The sequence below is a fragment of the Populus nigra genome, chromosome 3, assembly GCF_951802175.1.
Source record: "Populus nigra chromosome 3, ddPopNigr1.1, whole genome shotgun sequence".
Classification (NCBI taxonomy): domain Eukaryota; kingdom Viridiplantae; phylum Streptophyta; class Magnoliopsida; order Malpighiales; family Salicaceae; genus Populus; species Populus nigra.
Genome location: NC_084854.1, coordinates 17,448,404 through 17,470,731, shown reverse-complemented (window position 1 = coordinate 17,470,731; position 22,328 = coordinate 17,448,404). Strand labels below are relative to the sequence as shown.

The window sequence follows — 22,328 nt, the reverse complement described above, 5'->3', positions numbered from 1 at the left end:
ATAATGCATCTGACAACAACAATTACACGTCCCCTGAAGAAAGTTAGAACAGCCGAGGGGAACAAAAGGCAGTACAAGTAATTAAAATTCTGAAATTATATGACAGACCTTGAAACGTCCATTTCACTTAGCTCTTTCCCCCTTTTCATAACAAACTCAATAATAGCTTGTATAGCCCCTTCAGCTGATGGCTTGATCTTATCACATATAGCTGCTGAGCAGCCTTGCAGGGTGGCAACAAGCTGCAATAAAACACAAAATGATGAATCATGCTCCCACAAGTCAGATCTTGTTAACGTACAATTCTCTAAGAAAATAAATGACCCTACCTCATCTTTTGTCAATAAAAGACAGATTGAGGACACGATTCTGTTAAAAACTTCTGATGGATCAATGGAAGCATCCTGAATATATAACAGAAGAAAATCAAAATATTGAGATGGTCTTACATTTTCCCTTTCACTGCTTCAAACAAAAGTCTTGCAAAAAATAAGTGAATGAATGGAACTTACACTTCTCAAGATAGCTATAACATCCTCTAGAGAGGATAAGGCACTGTAGGGCAATTCTATATCCACATTTAAGCTAAAACCTGAAGGCTTTGGAAGTGAAAGAGCGAGGCTGAATAGTTGATCAAGAATCTGCCAAGCAGGAAAAACATGACCTGTTTTACTTCATAATTGAGTGAATATTAAATGTAGTACTTCTGACTGTTAACCCCCCCCCCCCCCAAAAAAAAAAAAAAAAAAAAAAAAAAACCCTTCTAATCATTATAGGTATGTCACTCAACTAGCACCATAAACAACTAAATCCGATTCAATACCTGAGCAGAAACTTTTCTAACTTCAGAATTAGTGTCTGCACAACGTGGAAGATATTTAATGACCCTCTCTCCCAAACAAAGGGCTTCACGACTTGGCAACACAAATGCAGCTGGTAGTACAACAAAAGAAATTGTGTAGGGTCAATAATAGACAGTAAGGATTTAAATCAGGTCAATAATAGACAGCAAAGATTTAAACCAGGTCAATGATAGACACTGGAAATTTTAATCATTCTCAGGAAATGTTATTACATGGTAAATTGGAAATGGTGCTATGAAGAGTTCGGTCAGTTTGTTTTCTGTGAGTGCAACTTCCATGGCAACCTAGGGCACAATGTCCACTGATGCAAAGCATCCGAAACTTGAGAAGCATCTCATAAACTGCAAGACAGCCTCTCTTCCTCTGATGCTCCTCAGAGGAAGAAACATACTGATCAATATGTCTCATAATGTGCAATAGCTGCTCGGCCCGGCTTCTTCCATCCTCTCCACTAATTTCCAAAAAAAGAAAATCGCTAGTTGAGTAGGAATAGTAATACAGAATCATAAACTAGATAAATGTAACTATCAATTTTATGAAGATAGTCTGTGTAATAAAAGAGTTTTACTTTTTCATCTTCTAATTCTTACGGCCATTCTTATTTTTTCAATGTCTTTAAAGCAAGGAATGCCATACATAAACCAGAATGGTTAAGTCTGGAATCAAACTTGAAAGCATCCTCTGATGAAAATATGGGGTTTCTTTCAGAACAAAACACAGTTGAATCATACTTGTATATCAAAGAAATATTCATGTTCACAAATACTATTAATTTAAAAAAACTCATGAATAAACAATACCTTGTTAGAAGAATTGCACATAAGAGAGTGATAAGGTTTTCTATGAGGGGATTGACAACATCCACTGGCTCATTAGGCAAAGCAAAGAACCCCAAGGTTGCCTGTATCAGAATGTTTTTAATGAGAGAACATAGAATCCAAAAGTATATTGCTATTACTGTACAAGAACCATGAAATACCATATGTACCTTCATGATGTAATTTCTTGTTTCTATTGTCAGCTTTGGCTCCACAGAGACCAAGGTAGTACAGGCACTTAAAGCCAGAGCCTGTAGAAACAACCATTAAGATAAAATGAGTAAAATAATAATCTAATAGGAATTGGAAATTATCTGACAAGAAGAAAATATGTTCCCATTTAATGGAGAAGTTCCAAAGCAATTAATATAACCTGAGTACGCAGAAGTTCAAGACTGGAATCAACAAAACCATCATCATCTCTCCCCATCAAAGTTAGAATATAGTCAAGCATTTGGTCTCTTTTCTTCAGAGGGAATGATGCACCACTTTCCGCAGCATTAATCACAGCACAGCCTGCATAAGCAATAATGTGCTAAAGCTTCTAAAAAAGATAATGGACAAAAAAAAATACATTGCTGTAAGCTAGAACCATCACACGGCTGAATAGCGGAACAAGTAATGTACATAGTTAAAGCAACTTGCAATATTTTCTTTTGAAACATGTCAAATTAATCACTTTACAGTAACAATCACCAGTCAGGTAGGCTTTACAGAATAGAACGTAAACATGCAATGTATCCATATATCTTATTAACCATTCCAAACAAAAGAAATGAAAATCAAAACTGAGAGAGAGAGAGAGAGAGAGAGAGAGGTTTTATTTTAAGTTCTTATCTAATTGGCTGGAATTTTATCTTAGGTCTATGGGTTCCAGCTACAAGTGGGATGGTCAAAGTTCCCGCTGCTCCCTCTTTTTTTATTCTTTCAAATACTCATTCTTAAGATCCAGTACCTAGCAGAAAGAAATGAAAATCAAAACTGAGAGAGAGAGAGAGGCTCTATTTTAAGTTCTCGTCTAAATGGCTAGAATTTTATCTGAGGTCTGGGTTCCAGCTACAGGTGGGCTGGGCAAAGTTCCTGCTGCCGCCCCTTTTTTCTTCTTTCAAATGCTCATTCTTAAGATCCAGTACCTTGCAGCAAGCCACAAGAAACCAAACCTTTTCTTACACCCATGGTCTACTTGAACCCAGTCTGTCACTCTTGATCTCCTCCTAAACTCTAGCCCATTTTACAGACTACTGATCAAGATTCCATAAAAAGGCTAATCGATTAAAAGCAGGAAGGAACAAAAAATAAAAAATGACGGTCAAGAACCAATTAAAAAACCCTCTCCATGCAAAGGCTAGTCAATTAAAAGCAGGCAAGAACATAAAATTCAAAAATGCAATTCAAAGAACTAATTGAAAAATCCTCAAAGTCTCTTAATTAACATTAACCATGTAAAATGATATCTTTTCCCCAAGACATTTAATTGAGTTCTTGAAAACGGAGAGCCACAACTGCAACCTTTAAAAATTCTACGCGCATGGGCAAGAGAGTATATGCAACAAAAACACATGTCAATTAGAGTTGACCAATTGCAGAAAATATGTTACTATTAAATGTTCACAACGCGCTTTTCTAACATATACAAACCTAGTAAATCAATAGCGGTTATTACAGCCTGCTTTGCTGTAGGGTGACGTACATGAAGAAGCCGAGAAAGCATATTAGTCCCCTGAGAGCCAGAGAAATAAATAAATGACCAATCTAGCAATTAAAAAGCATCATAACTGGTAAAACAGTGAAAACAGCAGAACATTGAGGGGAAATAAATAATCCATCAAGAGCCAGCATCAACCAGCAGCACTTGCACAATAAAAACTATAGTAAAAGCAATGACATTACACAGCATGAAGCATATTTATAAGTTTATTAAGGTTTGCCAGAACCTTTTCCACTAAACAATTTCTAAAATCAGTTAAGAATATTTATTCAGGATAAATAGGTAGTTCCAAATCTCAAGAACAAACGTTTCCAAATCCCATAATGAAAAGTATCAGTGACTTCTCAAGCACAGATTGTGCCATAAACAAAGAGACAAGTTTGTGGCAAAATAGCACAGGCTGATCTTGGAGTCAACCCTGCTTAATCTCACTTTGGACAGTATACAATTATCAAAATAATGGCAGTTTCAAATTCATGCCTTACAGACTTAGCTCAAATGTGAAGGAGTGAGGTGGAGTCTGGGTAAGCCTTAAGTTGACATCTTGTTATCAAATAATTAAAAAAATGGTGATGCAGAAGAAGAAATACCTGACACATTTCATAGGTTGAATAAAGAAGCTATGTGATTATACAACTCCATACCAACTTCATATTCATTCCCTTAGGCTTTAGCTTAGGGGATGAAGGATATAAGAGTTATGTCTCGAGTGTAGATCTTGTAATTAAACAATGTAATTAGAAAACAAACTACAAGTTCAAGTTCAAAAGTGCTAGACAACACCTACAGAAGACTACACACAATCACATTTAACTACTGGGTACATTATGAACTGGCATTAATGATGTAAATCGCCAACAAACTACACAACGATTGATAGCTCTACACTGACACTTCTTTTTTTCATTATTTCCTTGTATTGGAAGTTTTCAGGATAACAGTGTGAGAAAAGATCAAAAAGTCATACAGATATATGAAAAGAACCATACAAGAAGGGCATCTATTCTGGCTTCAATAACTGTTGATGGAGCATATCGTGCAGCATAACCATACATCAAAGCCAAGGCAGCATGTATATCATCTGACTCTTCTGTTCTATAACTATCAGAGAAAAGAGACAACAACCTGCAAAAGTTGGACATATAAACTGTAACACCATAACTAACATGGATCACAACCAAATCAAACAAAACTTAACCACTCAACTACACCAAATTTTTATAACAGTTGACCACCTATAGCAGAACCCATGCAATTGCATTCAGTATTGGGTACAATATGAACCAACATTAATGCTGTAAATCATCAACAAAATACACAATGATTAATAGCTCCATACAGATTCTTTGATTAAAACAATGCGTGATGCATACAAATTAAACAAAATCTTAACCACTTAAATAAACTGATTCTAACAATGCGTGATGCATACAAATTTGTCCTCGCCAATTTTCTAAGAGCAAGGTTTTCATGGTGAGGGTGAAAAAGAAAATATTGTTCATCAATTCATCGATTTTTCGTTGTATTAGCTATACAAACATCTGCTAAACGACCATTCCCAATTATCACAGAAAGTCTGGACACAGCCCTTCATTGATCTCAGAAATTTAATCTAGAATTCTGACACTTATGGGCTTCAACCATTTCACCTGACAATGGCATACTTTCAGAGGTTTTACTGTGGTTATGAAATTATTAAAATCTAAAACACCTTGGGATGAACAGTTGTTAACCATAAGATAGACAAAATGTAATAAAGAAAAAGAAGTGTATTGTGTGGAAGCATGGGAACGTGCAAGAGAAAGCAGCAATAGAGAATATCATGGTTTATTTCTGAATATAGAAGGATAAGATCACTGAAATAACCACATTTTGTGATTGGTGATTGTTGTTGTGGGGCGGAGGGGGGTTGGGGTGTGATCTCTCAGTGCTTGTCTGTCTATGAATCTGTGTTCATTTACATTAGCATGCATGCCCTTTTATATCTTCTAAACAAAAACAGACCTTTGAAAAATACTCTGCCCGACATTATCCAGAATGACTTTCAGTTTTTCCAACACAGTATCCAAGTGAGAAGCTGCAACCTGGAATCAATCACAAGCAACACAGTATCAGAGATTTTTTTATTATTTATCCTCTACGAGAAAAGAAAAAAAATGATTAGTGTTAATATCCAACATACCAATCCCATGGCTTTTGCCAAACCAAGCCTGTTGGCTGGATTAGCAATGCTAGCTTGTTTATACATCCAATCAATTTTATTTCGAACATAAGCCCTGTCATCAACTTTCTGTAGAAGCATTCCAAGGCACCTGGAATAGAAAGAAAGAAATTACAGCTACAAACAGACCTCACATACAATACATTATTTGCATTCAGCAAATGTTAAGAGGTGTATCTGAATTGTATCCATCAAAATTAACCAACCACTAAATGCGTTTGTAAAATCAATGGCTTCTATTTGCAGGTTGCACACATTAACAAGCACGTGATATAGGTAAGAAGTATCCAAATGAGTTGCAGTATTCAGAGTGACTCATGTTTCCTTGTATCATAGAGTTTCTTATGAGAAGTGCTGAGGATACAAGTTCCATGGAAATTTTCATATGAAAGGATGTCATAAATAATCCTTACAAGTGAAATGTATTGATGTATTTGGTAATTCGGGACGCTTTTTCCAAAGTAGAAATGCCATGCTACAGAAAGACACTGGTTATACTAGTTGACTAGGACACTATAGTCCATTGGTCAGACATACTATATACAGTTTACCATTATGATGGAGCATAAGTATTTGGAAGATGTTTTTTTGATAGCAGCAAGCATTTATTGTCCCTACTAAATTGCAGTGCAAAACTAAAAAGTGTTCATGGTAAATAAGGCCAAATGAAGTCAAGTACGAGTGGCAATAAATGAGGCATTGCCATTCATGAAGAATCAAAAGGAAGATATGATAATTATCACATAGAATGCTAAAACTATTTAAAGCTGAATTTCATTGGGATTGGTATAAACAAGTGCTGCCTCTATCAAGAAAAAACTCCATGCATCCCAGTTGAACAAACATTCACAACTTCAATTGCAATTTCCTTTATTACCCACAAGAGCAATAAGAAGCAAAGATTGTTGCAGTGCAACTTTATAGAATCCAGATATCAGATTCAAAACATCGATACCTGTGGAGAAGAGCAGAATGTTCATCATCCGACGTATAGAGCTCGTATTGGTATGTGAAAGCATTTCCGAGAGAGATCACCCAATTAGTGTCTTGGATCACATCCAATGATTCTGCAAGAAACTGTCACCCAAAACAAAGAGAGAGGTTTTAGTGGCAACCACTACTATGAAAAGCCTTTGATTTCACCACCAAAAAAAAAAGAACTGCATCTGGCACCTCCCTCCTATGACATAATAAATAATATTGATAATGCAACAAGAGGAAACAAGTCAGTTATAAATAAAAGAATCTCACATTGATTATCATGTCATCCCAAGTCTCCTGGTATGAAGGATCCAGCTTTAGGTCATCCGTGTCACTGACATAAGCCTTCATTTTAGGAATCTAGAGCTTACCAAAGACAGGAATCCATTAGATTCCCTAGAAGAACCATATTATTTCAGCATAAGCCATGCATTATAGCATCATGGTTGAGTAAATGGAACATGAATTGCTTAATGGTGGCATTAGGCCACTTCAATTATGTTATATCAATGACAAATATCAAAAAAGTAAAGAATTAGATAGAGTGTTGCTTAGGGTGTTGCCCGTAGCAGAAAATATGATAAACAATTAACCCAGCTTTACCTGTTTCAGAAATTCATTCTTGTTCTATGATATGATAATAACCCAGCTTTACCCAAGTTTTCAAATATCCATTCTTCTATGTAATATAGTTACAGCTTTTTTGCATCCTACATATTGCCAGCCAAATCTTTTTATTTATTTATTTTTATATTAACTCATTTTCTAACTTAAAGCTTCAATTTCTAACTCAATTATGACAACACAATTGTATACCTCGTCTTGCCAAAACAAGTTGATATTCTTTGGGAAGAGAGGTGCCAAATAACAAAGGACCTGCAGGTACAAAGGAGAAGTAAAGCAGATATTCCTTCCCAAAAGAATGCTAAAATAAGCAACAATTTAAAGAATGGCAAAACCCTTCTAGCCTAAACATTACAATACCAGTAGTTCAATGATCCTATATATATACAAATGAATTCCTTCTTTTGTATTTTTGACCACAACAAAAAAACAATCATTTACAATCCCCTTGTCTTTACTTCCAAATTTACTCTTCATTCCACAAATTGTCAACCCTATCTTTCATGCTTGCTTAAACTGCTTAGAACACAAAAATCGATAGCAAATGGAAAAAAAAAGTCGACATTGAATAACAAAGAACATTTGAACTCTTTATTAAAAGCTAGAAACATGTGCAGAGTAACCAACCATTCCCAAACCTATCAAATCTCAAAGAAATTTGTCTGTTTGTCCTGAAATTGCGAGCCGAATACAGAGAGTAAGAGCAAAGTTTTCCTTCGCATCTTCACTAACTATTGTAGTAAATGGTCTGCCTAATCAAAGATAAGGGATGCTTACTGTCAAAATCTGAGTTGCCAGCTGCTCCATTGATAGTGGATCATGCAAAAGCACCAACAAGCGAGCAAAAAGCTCCTGGATAGATGAATAACAAATAGATGGTAGGCATTTGTTTTCATAAAGCAGGCAAGAAACTTCAAGAATAAACATGTACTATAAACTAAAAGAGATCCACCTCTGGACTCGGGACATCAGCACGAGCTTTGCACTCACTAACCATACTATTACTATTAGAAGATCTGTTTCTGCATAATTCTGAGATGCATCTGCAAACCTTTAAGAGTAGTATATATGCAAAACAAAGTAAAAAAGTTTACTTGCCACTTCAATTACAAAATCAAAGCACAAATTCAATTACGAACCCAGGACCATCCTTAAATAAGGCATGACTGCCCTCAAGCACAAAGGACATGTAAACAAAGGCAAGCATTAGAAGAAACAATCAAGTCCTTGCATTTAAATACAGGTAAATTACAATAATCTTGCTTGTGAAACTACATGCAGTACAAATAAGTTTGGAAATTTGACAGAAATCCCTTCCATGTTTAAGAGAATACAATACAAACTCCCTTTATAACCAAAATGTCTCCATTTATACCAAAAATTCCCTTATTTTCAAATTTAGTTTTTGTCTACATTCTAGCTATTTTTTTTCTTAAAAAATAACGCATGTGTATATATATGAGGAGCTGATGGATTTTTCTTCAACTACAACGAATGTAGATTCATTAGAATGTTAATGAATTATTTATTTCAGAAAAGTTCATTAAAGCATTTACCCTAGTGGTTTTTATTTTTTTTAATTGTTTTATAAACAAAAGGTTACTCTAGACCCTATAAGGACAATTTTAGTATAAATGGGGGCATTTTAAGCATAAAGGGGTTTTTGTATTACTTCCTCAAATTGAAGCAGCATATATTGTGGATAAAAAGTAGGGTTATCAAGCTCTACGGTTATAAACCTAAGCAGTAAAGAAATTTATAGAAAAATCTGTGTATTATTAAAAATCTGAATAGTCTGGATGTTCTCAAAATAAACTAGATATTCTTATTTATATTAGTTCCAAACCTAAAATCTTTTACAGAAAAGAATTCTTTATTAAAACTCACCTAACTAATAGAATTCATTAGGATTCTTAGCTAGTAAAATACTAATTAAATTAAAAATCCGAATTTCAATAGAAAAAAAATCCAAATACAATAAGGCAAATAAAGACAATCTCACACAATAACTTCTAAGTCTTATTTGAAAGCCTTCTTGATCTTTGATCATCATGAAATTTTAATCCAATAGAAAACATGGCCTTAAGAAATCTTGTCAAAATTTCAGCGTAACCCAATGGTCAGATTAAAAGTTATATTTGATTTACCAAACTGCTTCTTAAACTCCTCAAAACCTAAAAATATTAATCATTAATGAAATAATACAATAAACATTATTATGCCAAGAATATTGAAGAAAGTACCCCACGTCAGTCCCCTCTACTTCCGAAAAACTCGCACTCGAGTTATCTGTCAAGAATTGAACTTCCAATCCAAATGAACATACACTTCGAATATAGCATTGTAGCTAACATATTCACAAAGTAGCATGTTTTTGCCTGTGAACTTCAAAATTTAACTTATGATCTGTATATGCTAAAGAAAAATCCATATTTAATGTTATACTTTCTGTTCTTACGAAGTCTACTTGTAGTTCCTTCATACATTCATTTACTTTAAACTTTACCTCCTCATCATTTATGATTTCCAATACTTCGACAATGAAACTTCAAGATAATCTTTCATAATATCTTTAGGAAAATTGTCATAAATTACAATGTCATTCATGTCCTTGTTTGCAAGATCTTCATAATCACTATAAGATATTAATTTATAAGCTTTCTTGGTTTCTTCTTCGCCATTAGTAGATGAAACATCAACAAGTAATTTTCTTTCTTGATTTCTTGATTTGCAACAGTGTTGTTGTTGTTGTTGTTATCATTGTTGTGATGTTAAAACTATCTACTTTGAAAAGACAACACCTCCTCCATATTTTTCTTCATTCCTATTCGAGAAGGTTGAACAAAAGACAAATAACAACAATCTATTTTCTTTTCTAATCAATATAAAATCTCTTCATAATCATCTTATATAAACTCTAAAATTAATGATTCGCTCAAATCTTTCCATGATGGAGTTAGGGCTTACTTGTACGAGTTCTATATTCTAAAACTTCAAACCACCATTCTCTAGAACCACAAGAAAGTTTGTGTACGACAAGCCATACTTTTTTATTACAAAGAATCTTGTTGAAATAAAACTAAGTTTCCAACTTTATCAACCAATTAATAAATCTTCTTTGAAAAATTTTGCGTCTTAGAAAGGAATCTCTTCAAATTCAAAAATAGGTCTAGGTTTCGGCCTACCTCGAGGTTAATCTCCAAGCAAGTTTCTCTATCTCCCATTAGCCGAGCTACACCTGTTATAGTTTACTCCAAACGATCAAACCTTTGTTTCCAACCATCTAGTTTCTTCTCTTTAGGTTGCACAGCACCCTAAAGGGCCTTCACTCATGCATCGCGGAATGGGTTGCTATCGTCTTTGTCCATTAAAAAAGCCAACCTATTCTGATACCAATTTACATGGTGTATAGCGTGGATAGAAGTTAAGGTTCTCAATCCCTAAGGTTACAAACCTAAATTGTAGAGAAATTTAGAGAAACTCTCTAGTGTTTTATTAAAAGTTTGAATAGGTTGCATATTCTCAAAATAAACTAGACATCCTTATTTATATTAGTTCTAGATCTAAAATCATTTATAAGAACCTAAAGGTTACAATCCTTATTTAGCGTGGATGAAGTTATGCTTGATTTACCAAAATGCGTCTTGGACTCTTCTTAAACCCCTCAGAACCTAAAAACCTTAACTTTTAATGAAATAATACAATAAACATTAAGAATATTAAAGAAAGTGCCCCACATTACAAATGTGGAGTGGTTTCCATCAAATCTCCAAACTTTTGGGTAGTCCCTATTTTTCACTATACCTTGTTGGGATTACTTAAATATAATCTCCATGCACAATAAACTAAGATAGATTTGCATAGTGAGAGAACCTACAGTCGCAGTAGCAGCGGTGTAAGATCGTGGAATAATCATCTTCAATAGAAAAGGCCATAGAATATGCTGCAGGAAATTAAGACATGAATAAAAGGTGAATTTCATGGAATTGTGAACTCAAGAAACCAACAATCCCATGAGTGTGGTCCAACGGGATGGTCTAAAATATGAATCAAATAGTTAAAAAAAAAGGGGAGAGAGAAGAATTTCTTTGTGTACCTCCATTTCAGGAATTGTTATAGTTAGTAGAAGAAGACCCTTCTCACACACAGCTCTTAACTTGGTAGGACAAAAGGCTCCTATCCTCACCTGAGGAAACAATAACCCGATATGAAGCCATGATAATGCATATAGAATGATTAGATTTAAGCAATAATTATAGTACTCCAAGGTTAGGATTACTCTTTAATGATATCTTTTGTTTTTGAACCTAAATGATGTCTAGATCGTTATGAAATGTATTCAATTCAGCTATTCAAAAAACAACAAATACATGATTTGATCATTGTTCTGGTAAGTCGGTATCATTAAGCCCGTCAAATTCTTAGCATGGAATCTTTTTAATTAAGGAAATCCTTTTGTTTGGATTAAGTCAAATCGATAACTTTTATTTATATAATTAAGTCAAGTATGGACCTGCAAAAATTGAAGCACAATTGAGCCAGAATCTACCTTGGAGTTCTCAGGATCATTTCTATTGTGATCTGATAGAGCACAATGACATACAAGGTATTCAATGAACAACTCCGCAGATGGACCAACCAAATAGCAGTGTGAGGCCATTACTACAATCAACTGCCACCAAAGCAATATAATTGCAAATTAGGAAAAGGTTGTGCTGCTTTATGAAAAGTTTAGGAACCATAAGAGCTATTAGTCCAAGACAATGTACCTCAGACAACGCCTTCCGAACACCAAAATTTTGCTCATCTAGCAACGACTTAACAGCTTCAACAAGCAAAGGCCTTTTACTATGCCAAGCTTCAGACGACCTCCAAATGAAAACATACACAGCTTAGGTCAAATAGAACATGAAGAGAAGCAATTTCAAATTACAGAAGCAGGAAAAACCTTGGTAAGAGATGCTTTAAAACACATAGCGCACCAAAAGTCAAAGACTCTTCCTTCAACCGGCATTTCTGGCAGCAGAAATATTAAAATTATAAGAAGCGACGCATCAAGGTATAAGATGTAGCTCAATACTAATACTGAAATAAAACCCCTACTAGTTCCATTAACCCAACAGATAAAACATAAGAATAACTAACTACAAGTACCAGCACTTCATGAGCTCACTCCTGCTAAACAATCTAGCATATAACTTCACTCACATTTAAGAGGAATGTAAACAGATCATCAGGGTATACCAAGCCAACTGTTAAAAAACAACGTTGAACTTCATTATAGGTCTGCAAAAGGAAGAACAGGAAACAAAAATACAATATTTAAAAAATGTCAGAGGATAATGGAAACTAATGGCAAGCAGGAAAAAAAAACAAAGGGAATTTCACATATTCAAATCATCAACATCGTGCAGAAAGTGTGGCAGAATTTACACCTTCAATCCCACTGAAAAATCTGAATTCTCTTTGATATCATTATTAAAGCAAACAACCGGAAGGAGTGTTGATAGAATAACTGTGAGATCCTGCAATGTGTAACATGAAAAATGGCACTCAATATCGCAACATTGGGAAGCAAAGGAAATGAATTGCAGCATTACCCTTTTTTCTATATTCAAATTATTGTTTAACAAAAGGTAGTAACTGTTGTGCCAATGACATAATATTTTATGCAAAGACTAATAACACTGACTTTGCGCCCATATTTTTGTAAATACTTTCCACTTTCATGCATCCCCAGATATATAGCCAGATCCGTTTTATTAGAAGTAATATATTTGTGCACCGTCAGAAAATCTAAATTAATAAAATACATTAAAATTAGGAAATTCAAACGTCAGATGAGTTACAAGCAGAGATTCCTGTTTGTTTTGTAACTCCATAGTAACAAATTTTTTGGAGTTGAGGAAGCAGTGGTTTTGATTGCTGAGCATAAGAGACATAAAAATGTCTAATTTACCTCAAAATCAAGCAAAGGTGGACCAGTTTCTGACAGTAACGAGGCATTTAGGAGATTGTAAAGACTACAAGTTGCAAGTAGGGCGATATCTTGATCTTTTTTATACCTGATTCGGAAAGAAGGCATTGCATGATCATTGTCAGTGCTTATATCTGTACACAAAAACATACTAACTGGTTCCTAAAACAATTGGCTATTCAAAAATGCTTTTTATGAAAGAAAATGTTGATCGAATTCTGGCAGAATGACATGCAAATTGCCTAAAAGAATTAGATTAAATTGATCTTACAATTCCAGTATAGTAGGGACAAGCCTGGGTAAAGCTGTCTTTAGTTGTGTCCGGGTGACAAGACCAAACATCTGACCCAATGCTTCCACAGAGGACGTGCGAACCTATCACAAATGGGAAATAACTCAACCATCAAATAGAAATGACAACTGAACAGTTAAAAAAGACTATAAACCTCAAAGTACACACACAAAGGATGAGATTACAAAACCTTATAATATTTGGAAAAAAAATCAAAAACCAATTATCGGTAATGCAAACAGTTTGTTTTGTATAGGATCTTGTATGCGGCTTTTGTCCACTATATACACATGCAATAAAACAAATAAAAAATATAATTTAATGCAAGAGTCTCCAAATGAACACACACAGGATGCAATTACATCACTTTTACAATTGTAAAACGTCAAAAACCAATAATCAGTAATGTGAATAGGTTTTTGTGTTCCGGTATCCACTTATGTTTGTGTGCAACACCAGTGCTGCATTGCTTGAAATATAAAAGGTCATATAAAATTTCAAATATAATGGTGCAAAATACACTAATTCACCTCAAGTAGAGTTAGGTATTGCACTTAAATCTCAAATTGAGGAGCACGCTCATTATCAGTACAATAACATATAAGAAATCTGGCATTGCTCAAGTTTTGAGAAGACATGTTATGTTTTGTTCAATGGAAGATAACTGACTGAATACAAGGTGAAATAATTACCAATACTGACATAAAACAATTATTACTAGAGTTTATGGACCAAATTGAAGCATGAACTTACTATTTTCTTGTTTTAATTATTTTTCTAGTTAATTTTGAATTTTAATTATTTATTTTCTGCTTAGTTTAGGACTTTTAATTTAATTAGTATTATATTGTTTAAAAATCCTAATGCTAGATGGATTTTATTAATTAGATCAGTTTTTATTAGGAACCTTTTTCCTATAAAAGATTTTAATACTAATATAAATAGGGATGTCTAATTTATTTTATGAAGATCAAGGCTATAACTCGAAATTAATAAAAATAACTTAGAATTCTCTAGATTTCTCTACAATTTGATATGTAACATTAGGGCTTGAGAACCCTAGCTTTATCTTCACTATACGTTGCGTTGGGTGGTATCAGAGCAGGTCAACATCCAAATCGATGGCATACCGTGAATAAAATCTTGGAGCAGTAGGTGATAACCATCTCCGAGAAGATGATCAAGGATGCAGGCTATTTGGGATCAGCTATATTGTCATTTGGTAACGATAGCAGCTTTAGAGGGGCTAATGCAAACTAGGTTTGATGACATCAATATCAGAGTTAATGACCTGACAACTAGGCTTAAGGCATTGGAGTTGCGCGCAAACATGAACCGGGGAAGAAGAGATGCACGTGTCGGGGATGACATTCACGGCCAGCCTATCCGTGAACTAGTTCGTGCAAATCCTCGTGGTCAATATGACTACAGGTATTCATCTGATGATGAAGACTGAGGTAAGATTACTGGAAATAATAGGTATGCACGTGTCTGGGATGACACTCGCGGCCAGCCTATCCGTGAACTAGTTCGTGCAAATCCTTGTGGTCAATGACTACAAGTATTCACTGATGATGAAGACTGAGGTAAGGTTACTGGAAATAATAGGTATGAAGGTTGAGATTTTTTCTTTTAGTAGTGATTTAGGAGTTGAGGAGTTCTTTGATTGGTTAGCTAAATGTGATTGATTTTATGAGTATACAGGAATTTTAGATTCGAGGATGGTAAAAATTGTAGGGTTTAAATTGAAGCATGTGGTATTAGTCTAGTGGGATAGGCTATTAGAGACTATGAGACGAGAAGGTTGAAGACCTATTGAGACATGGGAGCGAATGACACAATTGTTGAGAGGTAGATTTTTACCCTCTAATTTATGATCAGCTTTTGTTCCATAAGTACCAAAGGTGTTCCCGAGATTCTCAAATCATGCATTAATATACAGCAGAATTTTAGCACCTAGCTAAACCAAATAATCTACATGAAACTGATGGGCAACAAGCTGCTAGATATGTTGAGTGACCGAAACCAGCCATTGGAGATAGAATTGGGCTTTGGATGCTATTAAACGTTATCAAGGCATAAAATATAGCTTTGAGGGCAGAGAAGTTGATGCAAGATAAAACCAATACGAGATTTGATTGTCAAAGAAAGGTCTCTACCATAAAGCCTCGACTTACACCTATCAAAAAGGGTAAGCTACCACAGCCAAACAGTCAATCCAAGTAAGCTATTGTTGGCTCTAGCTATAATAAAAATAAGCCTCAAGCAATTCCTAACATGGATAACCAGAAATGAGATAATCCGCATGCCAAGCCGCCTCCAATAAAGTGTTATAAATGCAATCAGGAAGGGTATAGATCCAATGTATGGCCTCAAAGAAGGCCTGTGAACATGGTTGAATGTGAGAATGAAGAGTGTAGAAAAGGTACAAAATTGTATCGTGAGGAGTGTTGTGAACCCGATGGTGAGGGTGAGAATGAGGATGATGATGGTCAGGCCTATGTGATGAGACGTTTGCTGCTCACATCAAAAGATGGTGATGAGACACAACAACATAAGCTTTTCCGTACCAAGTGCACGGTAAATCAATAACTTTTTGACCTTATTATTGATAGCAGTAGCTATGTTACATTGGGTTTGAATATTAAGAAACATCTTGAACCTTACACTATAGGTTGAATTAAAAAGATGCCAAAGATAATAGTAACTGAAATATGTAAAGTTTCTTTTTTTCATAAACAAGTATAAGGATGAAGTTTATTGTGATGTAGTTGACATGAATGCTTATTTGGCGCGTCGTGACAGTAAAATGTAAATGCATGGCATAGAGGATGGGAAAACATCTATAAGTTTGTTAAGGATGGGATTAATTTTACTTTGATGCCTCTGAAGGAGAATTCTCAATCAAAAGCCTGAAAAGCTAGAGGAAAGGCATTCCTTACTATTACTCAATCTTTGTTAGAAATTGAAACAGATTTAAAGGAGACAAAGAAAGTACATTCTTTAATTGTGAAGTCCTTGCTTTTCGAAGAAGCTGACAAGGCAGTTGAGGTCCCTGAAATTGTTAAGCCTCTTTTGCAGGAGTTTCAAGAAGTTTTTCCAGATAAGCTACCGGATGAGTCACCTCTTATGCATCATATTCAACACAAGATTGACTTGATACTAGGGGCTAGTCTTTTGAATTTACCACATTACAGAATGAGGCCAAAAAAAAGGGAGATCTTAAGAGAAAAAATAGAAGAATTGATGAAGAAAGGGATGATTCAAGAGAACTTAAGTCCATGCGATGTCCTTGCTTTATTAACACCAAGGATGGTAGGTGTGTGTGTGTTGATAATCGCGTCATCAATAAAATCATTGTAGGATACAAGTTTCCAATTCCACGATTAGATGACATGCTAGATCCATTGTGTGGTGCAGCAGTCTTTTCCAAGATTGAATTGAGAAGTGGGTACCATCAAATTCAAATTCGACTAAAGGATAAGTGGAAAAGGACTTTCAAGACAAAGAATGGGTTGTGTCTTGTGTGAGTGGTTAGTCATGTCATTTGAGTTAACGAATGCACCGAGCACATTCATGAAAATGATGAATCAGGTTTTACGACCTTTCATAAATAAATTCGTTGTGGTTTATTTTGATGATATTCTTGTGTCCAGTCATAATGAAACAAATCATATTGAGCACTTAAGGAGTGCTCTGAAGGTATTGTTGAAAAACAAGTTATATATGAAACTAAAGTGTAGCTTAATGACCAGCAAACTTTTAATCTTGGGTTTTGTAGTAAAGTTGATGGAGTTGGAATTGACAAGGAGAAAGTGAGGGAAATTTGTGATTGGCCCATGCCTCATATAATTAGCGATGTGTGGAGATTTCATGGCTTGACTACTTTTTTAGGAGATTTATTCGGAATTTTAGTAGTATTGTGGTACCAATCACCAAATGTTTGAAGAAAGGAAAGTTTAAGTGGGGTGAGAAAGAAGAACAGAGTTTTGCCTCTTGAATAAAGAGAAGTTATGTAATGCTCCAATGCTTGCTTTACCCAACTTTGACAAGTTATTTGAGGTTGAGTGTCATGCTTGTGGAGTGGATATTGGAGGAGTTGTTTCCCAAGAGAAACGTCCTATAGCCTTTTTTCAGTGAGAAGTTGAATGAAGCTTGCTTGAAGTAGACTACCTATGATAAAGAACTCTATGTTGTGGTAAGGGCTTTCAAAATTTGAGAGCATTATTTGATTAATAGAGATTTTGTCTTATATTTAGATCATGAAGGTTCGAAGTCTTTGAATAGTTAGAAGAAAATCAATACAGATAAGATGGCCAGGTGGATTACACTCCTTCAGAAGTTCAATTTCAGTCTAAAGCAAAAAGGCAAAGTTCAGAACAAGGTGGTTGATGTAATGAGTATGCGAGTTGCCCTACTAATCACTTTTCATAGCAAGATTTTGGGTTTTAGTGTTTGAAGGAGTTATACACTGAAGATGTTGATTTTCAGAAGATATAGGAGAAGTGTTCTAATGGTCAAGCTGATTGAGATTTTCAAATACATGATGGTTACTTAATGAAAGGTAATTGATTGTGCATCCCCTACACATCCCTACGCAAGAAATTGATTCGAGACTTGCATGGTACTTAAAGGTTCATGAAGGAAAAGATAAAACAGTGTCAGCTTTGGAGGATAAGTATTACTAGCCTCAGCTTAAGCGTGATAAGACATGTTTTGTTCAATGGAAGATAATTGACTAGATACAAGGTGACTAGATACAAGGTGAAATAATTGTCGATACAATGCTAAAGGTGCATTTACTACAATAAAAGGTGCCCCTGCAGGCCGTAACCCAAATGAAAAATGATATAATATGAAAGGAATATTTTACAAACCTTAAGATCCTTTGAAGTTGCCCATACTCTCAATAAAAGCTCAAAGGCAGAATTTAAAAACGACCTGCACTAAATGAAAATTTTCTTAGACATAATGTTGTGAGAATGTGTTGGGGAAAAAAAACAATAAATGGGATCATGATCTTACATGACATCAGCATCAAGAGGAGAAAGTGAGGGGAAATCCATGTTATATTGCCAAGCAGCCTGACACCAACATCTAAATGCTACAAAAGAACAGAATACAACATAAGCAGCAGGGTATTTACAATCAGATCAGGAGAGAATACAAAACAATAAAAACAGAGCACACCCTAAAGGAAAGCATAAGATGTAAGTTCAAGCTTAGCAAAGGATACTTCATCAGACTCAATCAGTCACTCTAGCTAGTAAATCCAACATACCCATTCACATCAGCATTTCATCTTTTATTTTAAGCCTCGTTGCTCATCATATTTGACGATGAAAATGGGTGCAATGATGAGACAAAAAATTATGAAATTAATTAAAAAACATAAAGGATATTTCCTTTATTTTTTTGAAGACTGAACAAACAGAACTAAATAAAAAGGCCGCCGCAGCAAAATTTCCATTCTCTGTTCACATTTCATAAACAACCAAACTAACTTCACTAAACCCAACAAAAATAATGAAATTGTGCTATCTTATCAATTTGACCTAATAAATGTAAATTGTCCAATGCTTTATATTAGCATTACTGTGTATTTGAGATTGTGGTGCAGTATACTTTTCAAAATAACTTTTCACTTAAAAATACAACAAAATGAATTTTTTTCAGAAATTTTTAAAAAATTTTGACATCAGCACATCAAAACCATTAGAAAGTACTAAAGAAACATCAATTTGATGTTTTTTCAAGTCAAAAACACTTTTGAAAAGCATCCAAAATCAGAAGCAAAAACACTCTCAAACACACTCTTAGTCAAATATGGTTTGCAGTCCAATCCTATCCACTAATCCAGGAAATATTAGAAGTGGAACCTAAATTTGTAAAGAGAAATGAAGGAATAAACAAACAGCAATCCAATTCAAATACCTAACAACAAACCTTATGCCAGGATATGAGGTGATTCTCATAAACTCTTTGATCCTGGCATTAGATAGTTTCAACTTGCTTCTAAAGGACCCTAAGAAATCACTTAAAATGGCCATACCATTTGCAAATATTGGCCGATGGACATCTCGCACATTTCCAAGAATAGGTAAAACTCTGGAAAGCACACCTTTCAGTCGTGGAATGAACTGTATAGCTTCAATGAATTGAAAAAAACAACACACACTTCAGTTTATTTAGCCAAACTGCAATCGCCAAAAGCAACCTAGAAAGCTAAACCAAACTTCAAGGTGCATTATGTTAAATAAGTAACCATTAGCCGAAGCAAAGTCTGCGAGTATTTGAACCATAGCTGGCAAAGCTGAACTCGGCCCTGACAAATGAAGAAAAATTTCTTCTATCATCTGCCAAATCAAGTGAGCAACAATTATCAAAGAACATCAAAAGGAGGACAAAAGGGAAAAGAAAATTAAGACTCGGCAACAAAAGCAAGAAACTTACAAGGTCAGGCAAATGTGAACCAATTGAAACCAATAGGCCTGCTGCAGCCCTTTGCCAGTCAGCATTTAGTTCCTATCTCAATAAGAAAAATAATAAAGCATGTTATGTGGATTTTCCACTTGTTGAACAAGTGATGCATAATAAAATACAAGGTCAAAAAATTGACAGCAACGAACCCCAAAATGCCAAAGTGACATGATCCAAATTATTACAAGAGGTCACATATGAATGTATTGTGATTGTAGATACAAGGAATAATTAACAAAATGAAACACCAAGTCACCAACAAACTCGAGGAAACATGCCTATGGGTTCAAGGATCCAAAGCATCATCCTCACCTCTTGATGGGAGAGAGGGAGAAGGGATACTTGAAGACAGCTGGCCCAGCTGATAGAGCAATTGCATAAACAATTTACTTCCCAAACTAATCCAAACATTAATCCAAAAGCAATATCAATAAAATTCATTTCCAAACATTATTGATAAAAGAACCATCTTTTCCCCATAGGAAACAAGCTGCTAAGGATGTATCATGTATAATTATTCGTTCACATGTTTTTTAATTCCTCTCGGACATCATAGAACAGCAGAAGGAAGCAAACCAGCCATCACTCCTTAACAAATTAATTAGTTAAGAAAGTGGAATGGTCTCAACTCTCAAGTGTTTAACAGTAATATTTATGCTTATTGAAATTAATTAAGAAACATCTTTGCCAGTTTTGGTGATGACATGCACTGATCTTAATTAAAAAGAGAGAGAGAGACTTTGAACCTAGATATGCTTATTATAGTTCACCCATCAATCACTGCTGATTGTAATTGTACTAACGCACTAACAACACTCTCTTTGCTTTTGTTTTTGGTGAGCAAAAGAAACCATTCAATCCCCTTTTTAGGGGGATTTGAACTTCTAAACATGTCTACTCAGCCACAAAACTGGTAATTCAATTCAACACCAAGATGTACCATCAATTTTCATGCTCCTGGGACTTCAATTTGTACTGTTTACAAAGTAAACAAATAATGTACAAACAAAAACACAGTAAAAAATTATTAAGTCCAAGAAGTGTCACCAACTAAGCAATGAGAAACGAAAACCATAAGCACAAAGTAATGCACCTTAGACGAGATCATTTCTGTGGTGGCAATCTTTGCAAGCTTTGCCATGAAAGAAGGATCAACATCTCCTTCGTTTAATGCACTAACTCCCAGTGCCATCACTTGAAACACCCCAGCCATGTTCCCAAATCGCTGATAAGAGAATTAAATAAACAAATAAAAGAATTACACGGTCCAAATTCTAAATTAATTTCAGGTTTAAAAAAGAAAGAGAATAGCAGGATTCGTACTCGACGTCCGCCTCGAGAAACCGTATAGCAACAATCAAGAACCAGAAGCGGATTCCTAGAATTGGACTCATCAACATAAATATCTCAATTGATAAATACACAGACATTATTATTGTTATGGAGAGAGAGAGAGAGAGGTCAATGAATTACAAGCTAGCGATGTCCTTCAGAGAAGCCATGGAGGATTGTCGAACAGTGGGGGATTCATCTGCCAGAGAAGAGACCAAAACCTGAACAGCCTCTGCAAAACAAACTCAACAATTGAGAAATTGGTGAATTGAAATGGTTAAAGAAGGTGATTGCGTTCCTACCTGCTGCAGCAATTGAGTTTCCGGAGCTTGAAGAAGCCATCAAGGAAGGAAGAGTTGGAAGAAAATCGCAGATCAAAAGATTCAAAACAGTGAAGCTAGAGAAGGAGGAAGCTATTAAGATAAAAAGAAGACTAGTCGGTAATGGAGCAGGGACCAGCCCATATGAACCAATTTAACTCTGAAAAAGTTTCTAGCCATTTCCAGCCCAGCCCAAACCATGCTTGAATACATCGCGAGTTAAATTTTTATTTTTATATTTTCTTGGTAATTATAGAAAATTTCTAGCCCTATTTAGAAGATATTTGACTTTGAGATAGATATGCTAAATCGCTAACATCTTTAATTGGTGGGAGATATATTTGAGAGAGAGAGAGAGTTATTGCTAAACAAGATGAGAGAGGTAGATGAGTTTCCTGGGAATCTCATTGTTGGTGAAATAAGGAGCGAGAGATAAAGAAAAATCACTGTTCCAAGTACATTTATTTATGCAGAGCACAAAAAAAGTTCAAAGTTAATTTTCAACATATAATTATTATTTATTACCTATAATCTAAATGGTATGGAAGTTTATATCAGGTATTTTTTTACCTTAAAAATTCATAAAAAAACATATATGAGTTCGAGTTGATTTTTTATTTCAGGTTGAGTTCGGTTTTTTAGACAATATTTTTAGTTTTTCGAGGTCATGAATAAATTTATCATGGTTTTTAAGGTGTTTTGGGTCGAAAAC

General features: G+C 34.8%; 1 protein-coding gene across 5 annotated transcripts in view; it reads right to left on the bottom strand.

Moving 5' to 3' along the window:
• The window catches only part of LOC133688972 (protein SHOOT GRAVITROPISM 6), a 29,266-nt gene extending 7,516 nt beyond the window's left edge, over window positions 1–21,750 (bottom strand). For 4 of the 5 annotated variants that reach the window (XM_062108649.1, XM_062108651.1, XM_062108650.1 and 1 more), the window contains exons 1-35: window positions 21,599–21,750; window positions 21,438–21,528; window positions 21,288–21,342; window positions 21,058–21,189; window positions 19,938–20,009; window positions 19,750–19,840; window positions 19,537–19,632; window positions 18,510–18,588; window positions 18,362–18,425; window positions 13,464–13,567; window positions 13,175–13,280; window positions 12,651–12,740; window positions 12,424–12,501; window positions 12,164–12,231; window positions 11,985–12,084; window positions 11,765–11,887; window positions 11,312–11,401; window positions 11,093–11,158; window positions 8,168–8,266; window positions 7,993–8,067; window positions 7,408–7,467; window positions 6,862–6,951; window positions 6,566–6,687; window positions 5,572–5,701; window positions 5,394–5,473; window positions 4,379–4,514; window positions 3,320–3,401; window positions 2,055–2,197; window positions 1,852–1,932; window positions 1,664–1,764; window positions 1,076–1,314; window positions 824–933; window positions 513–641; window positions 330–404; window positions 109–242 (exon numbers count right to left, since the gene is read on the bottom strand). In XM_062108649.1, the coding sequence (XP_061964633.1) occupies window positions 109–242; window positions 330–404; window positions 513–641; window positions 824–933; window positions 1,076–1,314; window positions 1,664–1,764; window positions 1,852–1,932; window positions 2,055–2,197; window positions 3,320–3,401; window positions 4,379–4,514; window positions 5,394–5,473; window positions 5,572–5,701; window positions 6,566–6,687; window positions 6,862–6,951; window positions 7,408–7,467; window positions 7,993–8,067; window positions 8,168–8,266; window positions 11,093–11,158; window positions 11,312–11,401; window positions 11,765–11,887; window positions 11,985–12,084; window positions 12,164–12,231; window positions 12,424–12,501; window positions 12,651–12,740; window positions 13,175–13,280; window positions 13,464–13,567; window positions 18,362–18,425; window positions 18,510–18,588; window positions 19,537–19,632; window positions 19,750–19,840; window positions 19,938–20,009; window positions 21,058–21,189; window positions 21,288–21,342; window positions 21,438–21,528; window positions 21,599–21,638 (3,431 nt within the window). In that variant the 5' untranslated portion in view covers window positions 21,639–21,750. Of the gene's footprint in view, window positions 1–108; window positions 243–329; window positions 405–512; window positions 642–823; window positions 934–1,075; window positions 1,315–1,663; window positions 1,765–1,851; window positions 1,933–2,054; window positions 2,198–3,319; window positions 3,402–4,378; window positions 4,515–5,393; window positions 5,474–5,571; window positions 5,702–6,565; window positions 6,688–6,861; window positions 6,952–7,407; window positions 7,468–7,992; window positions 8,068–8,167; window positions 8,267–11,092; window positions 11,159–11,311; window positions 11,402–11,764; window positions 11,888–11,984; window positions 12,085–12,163; window positions 12,232–12,423; window positions 12,502–12,650; window positions 12,741–13,174; window positions 13,281–13,463; window positions 13,568–18,361; window positions 18,426–18,509; window positions 18,589–19,536; window positions 19,633–19,749; window positions 19,841–19,937; window positions 20,010–21,057; window positions 21,190–21,287; window positions 21,343–21,437; window positions 21,529–21,598 lie in introns of those variants that run through there. The other variant, XM_062108653.1, reaches the window with a different exon arrangement.
• Between the last annotated feature and the right edge of the window lie 578 nt (window positions 21,751–22,328).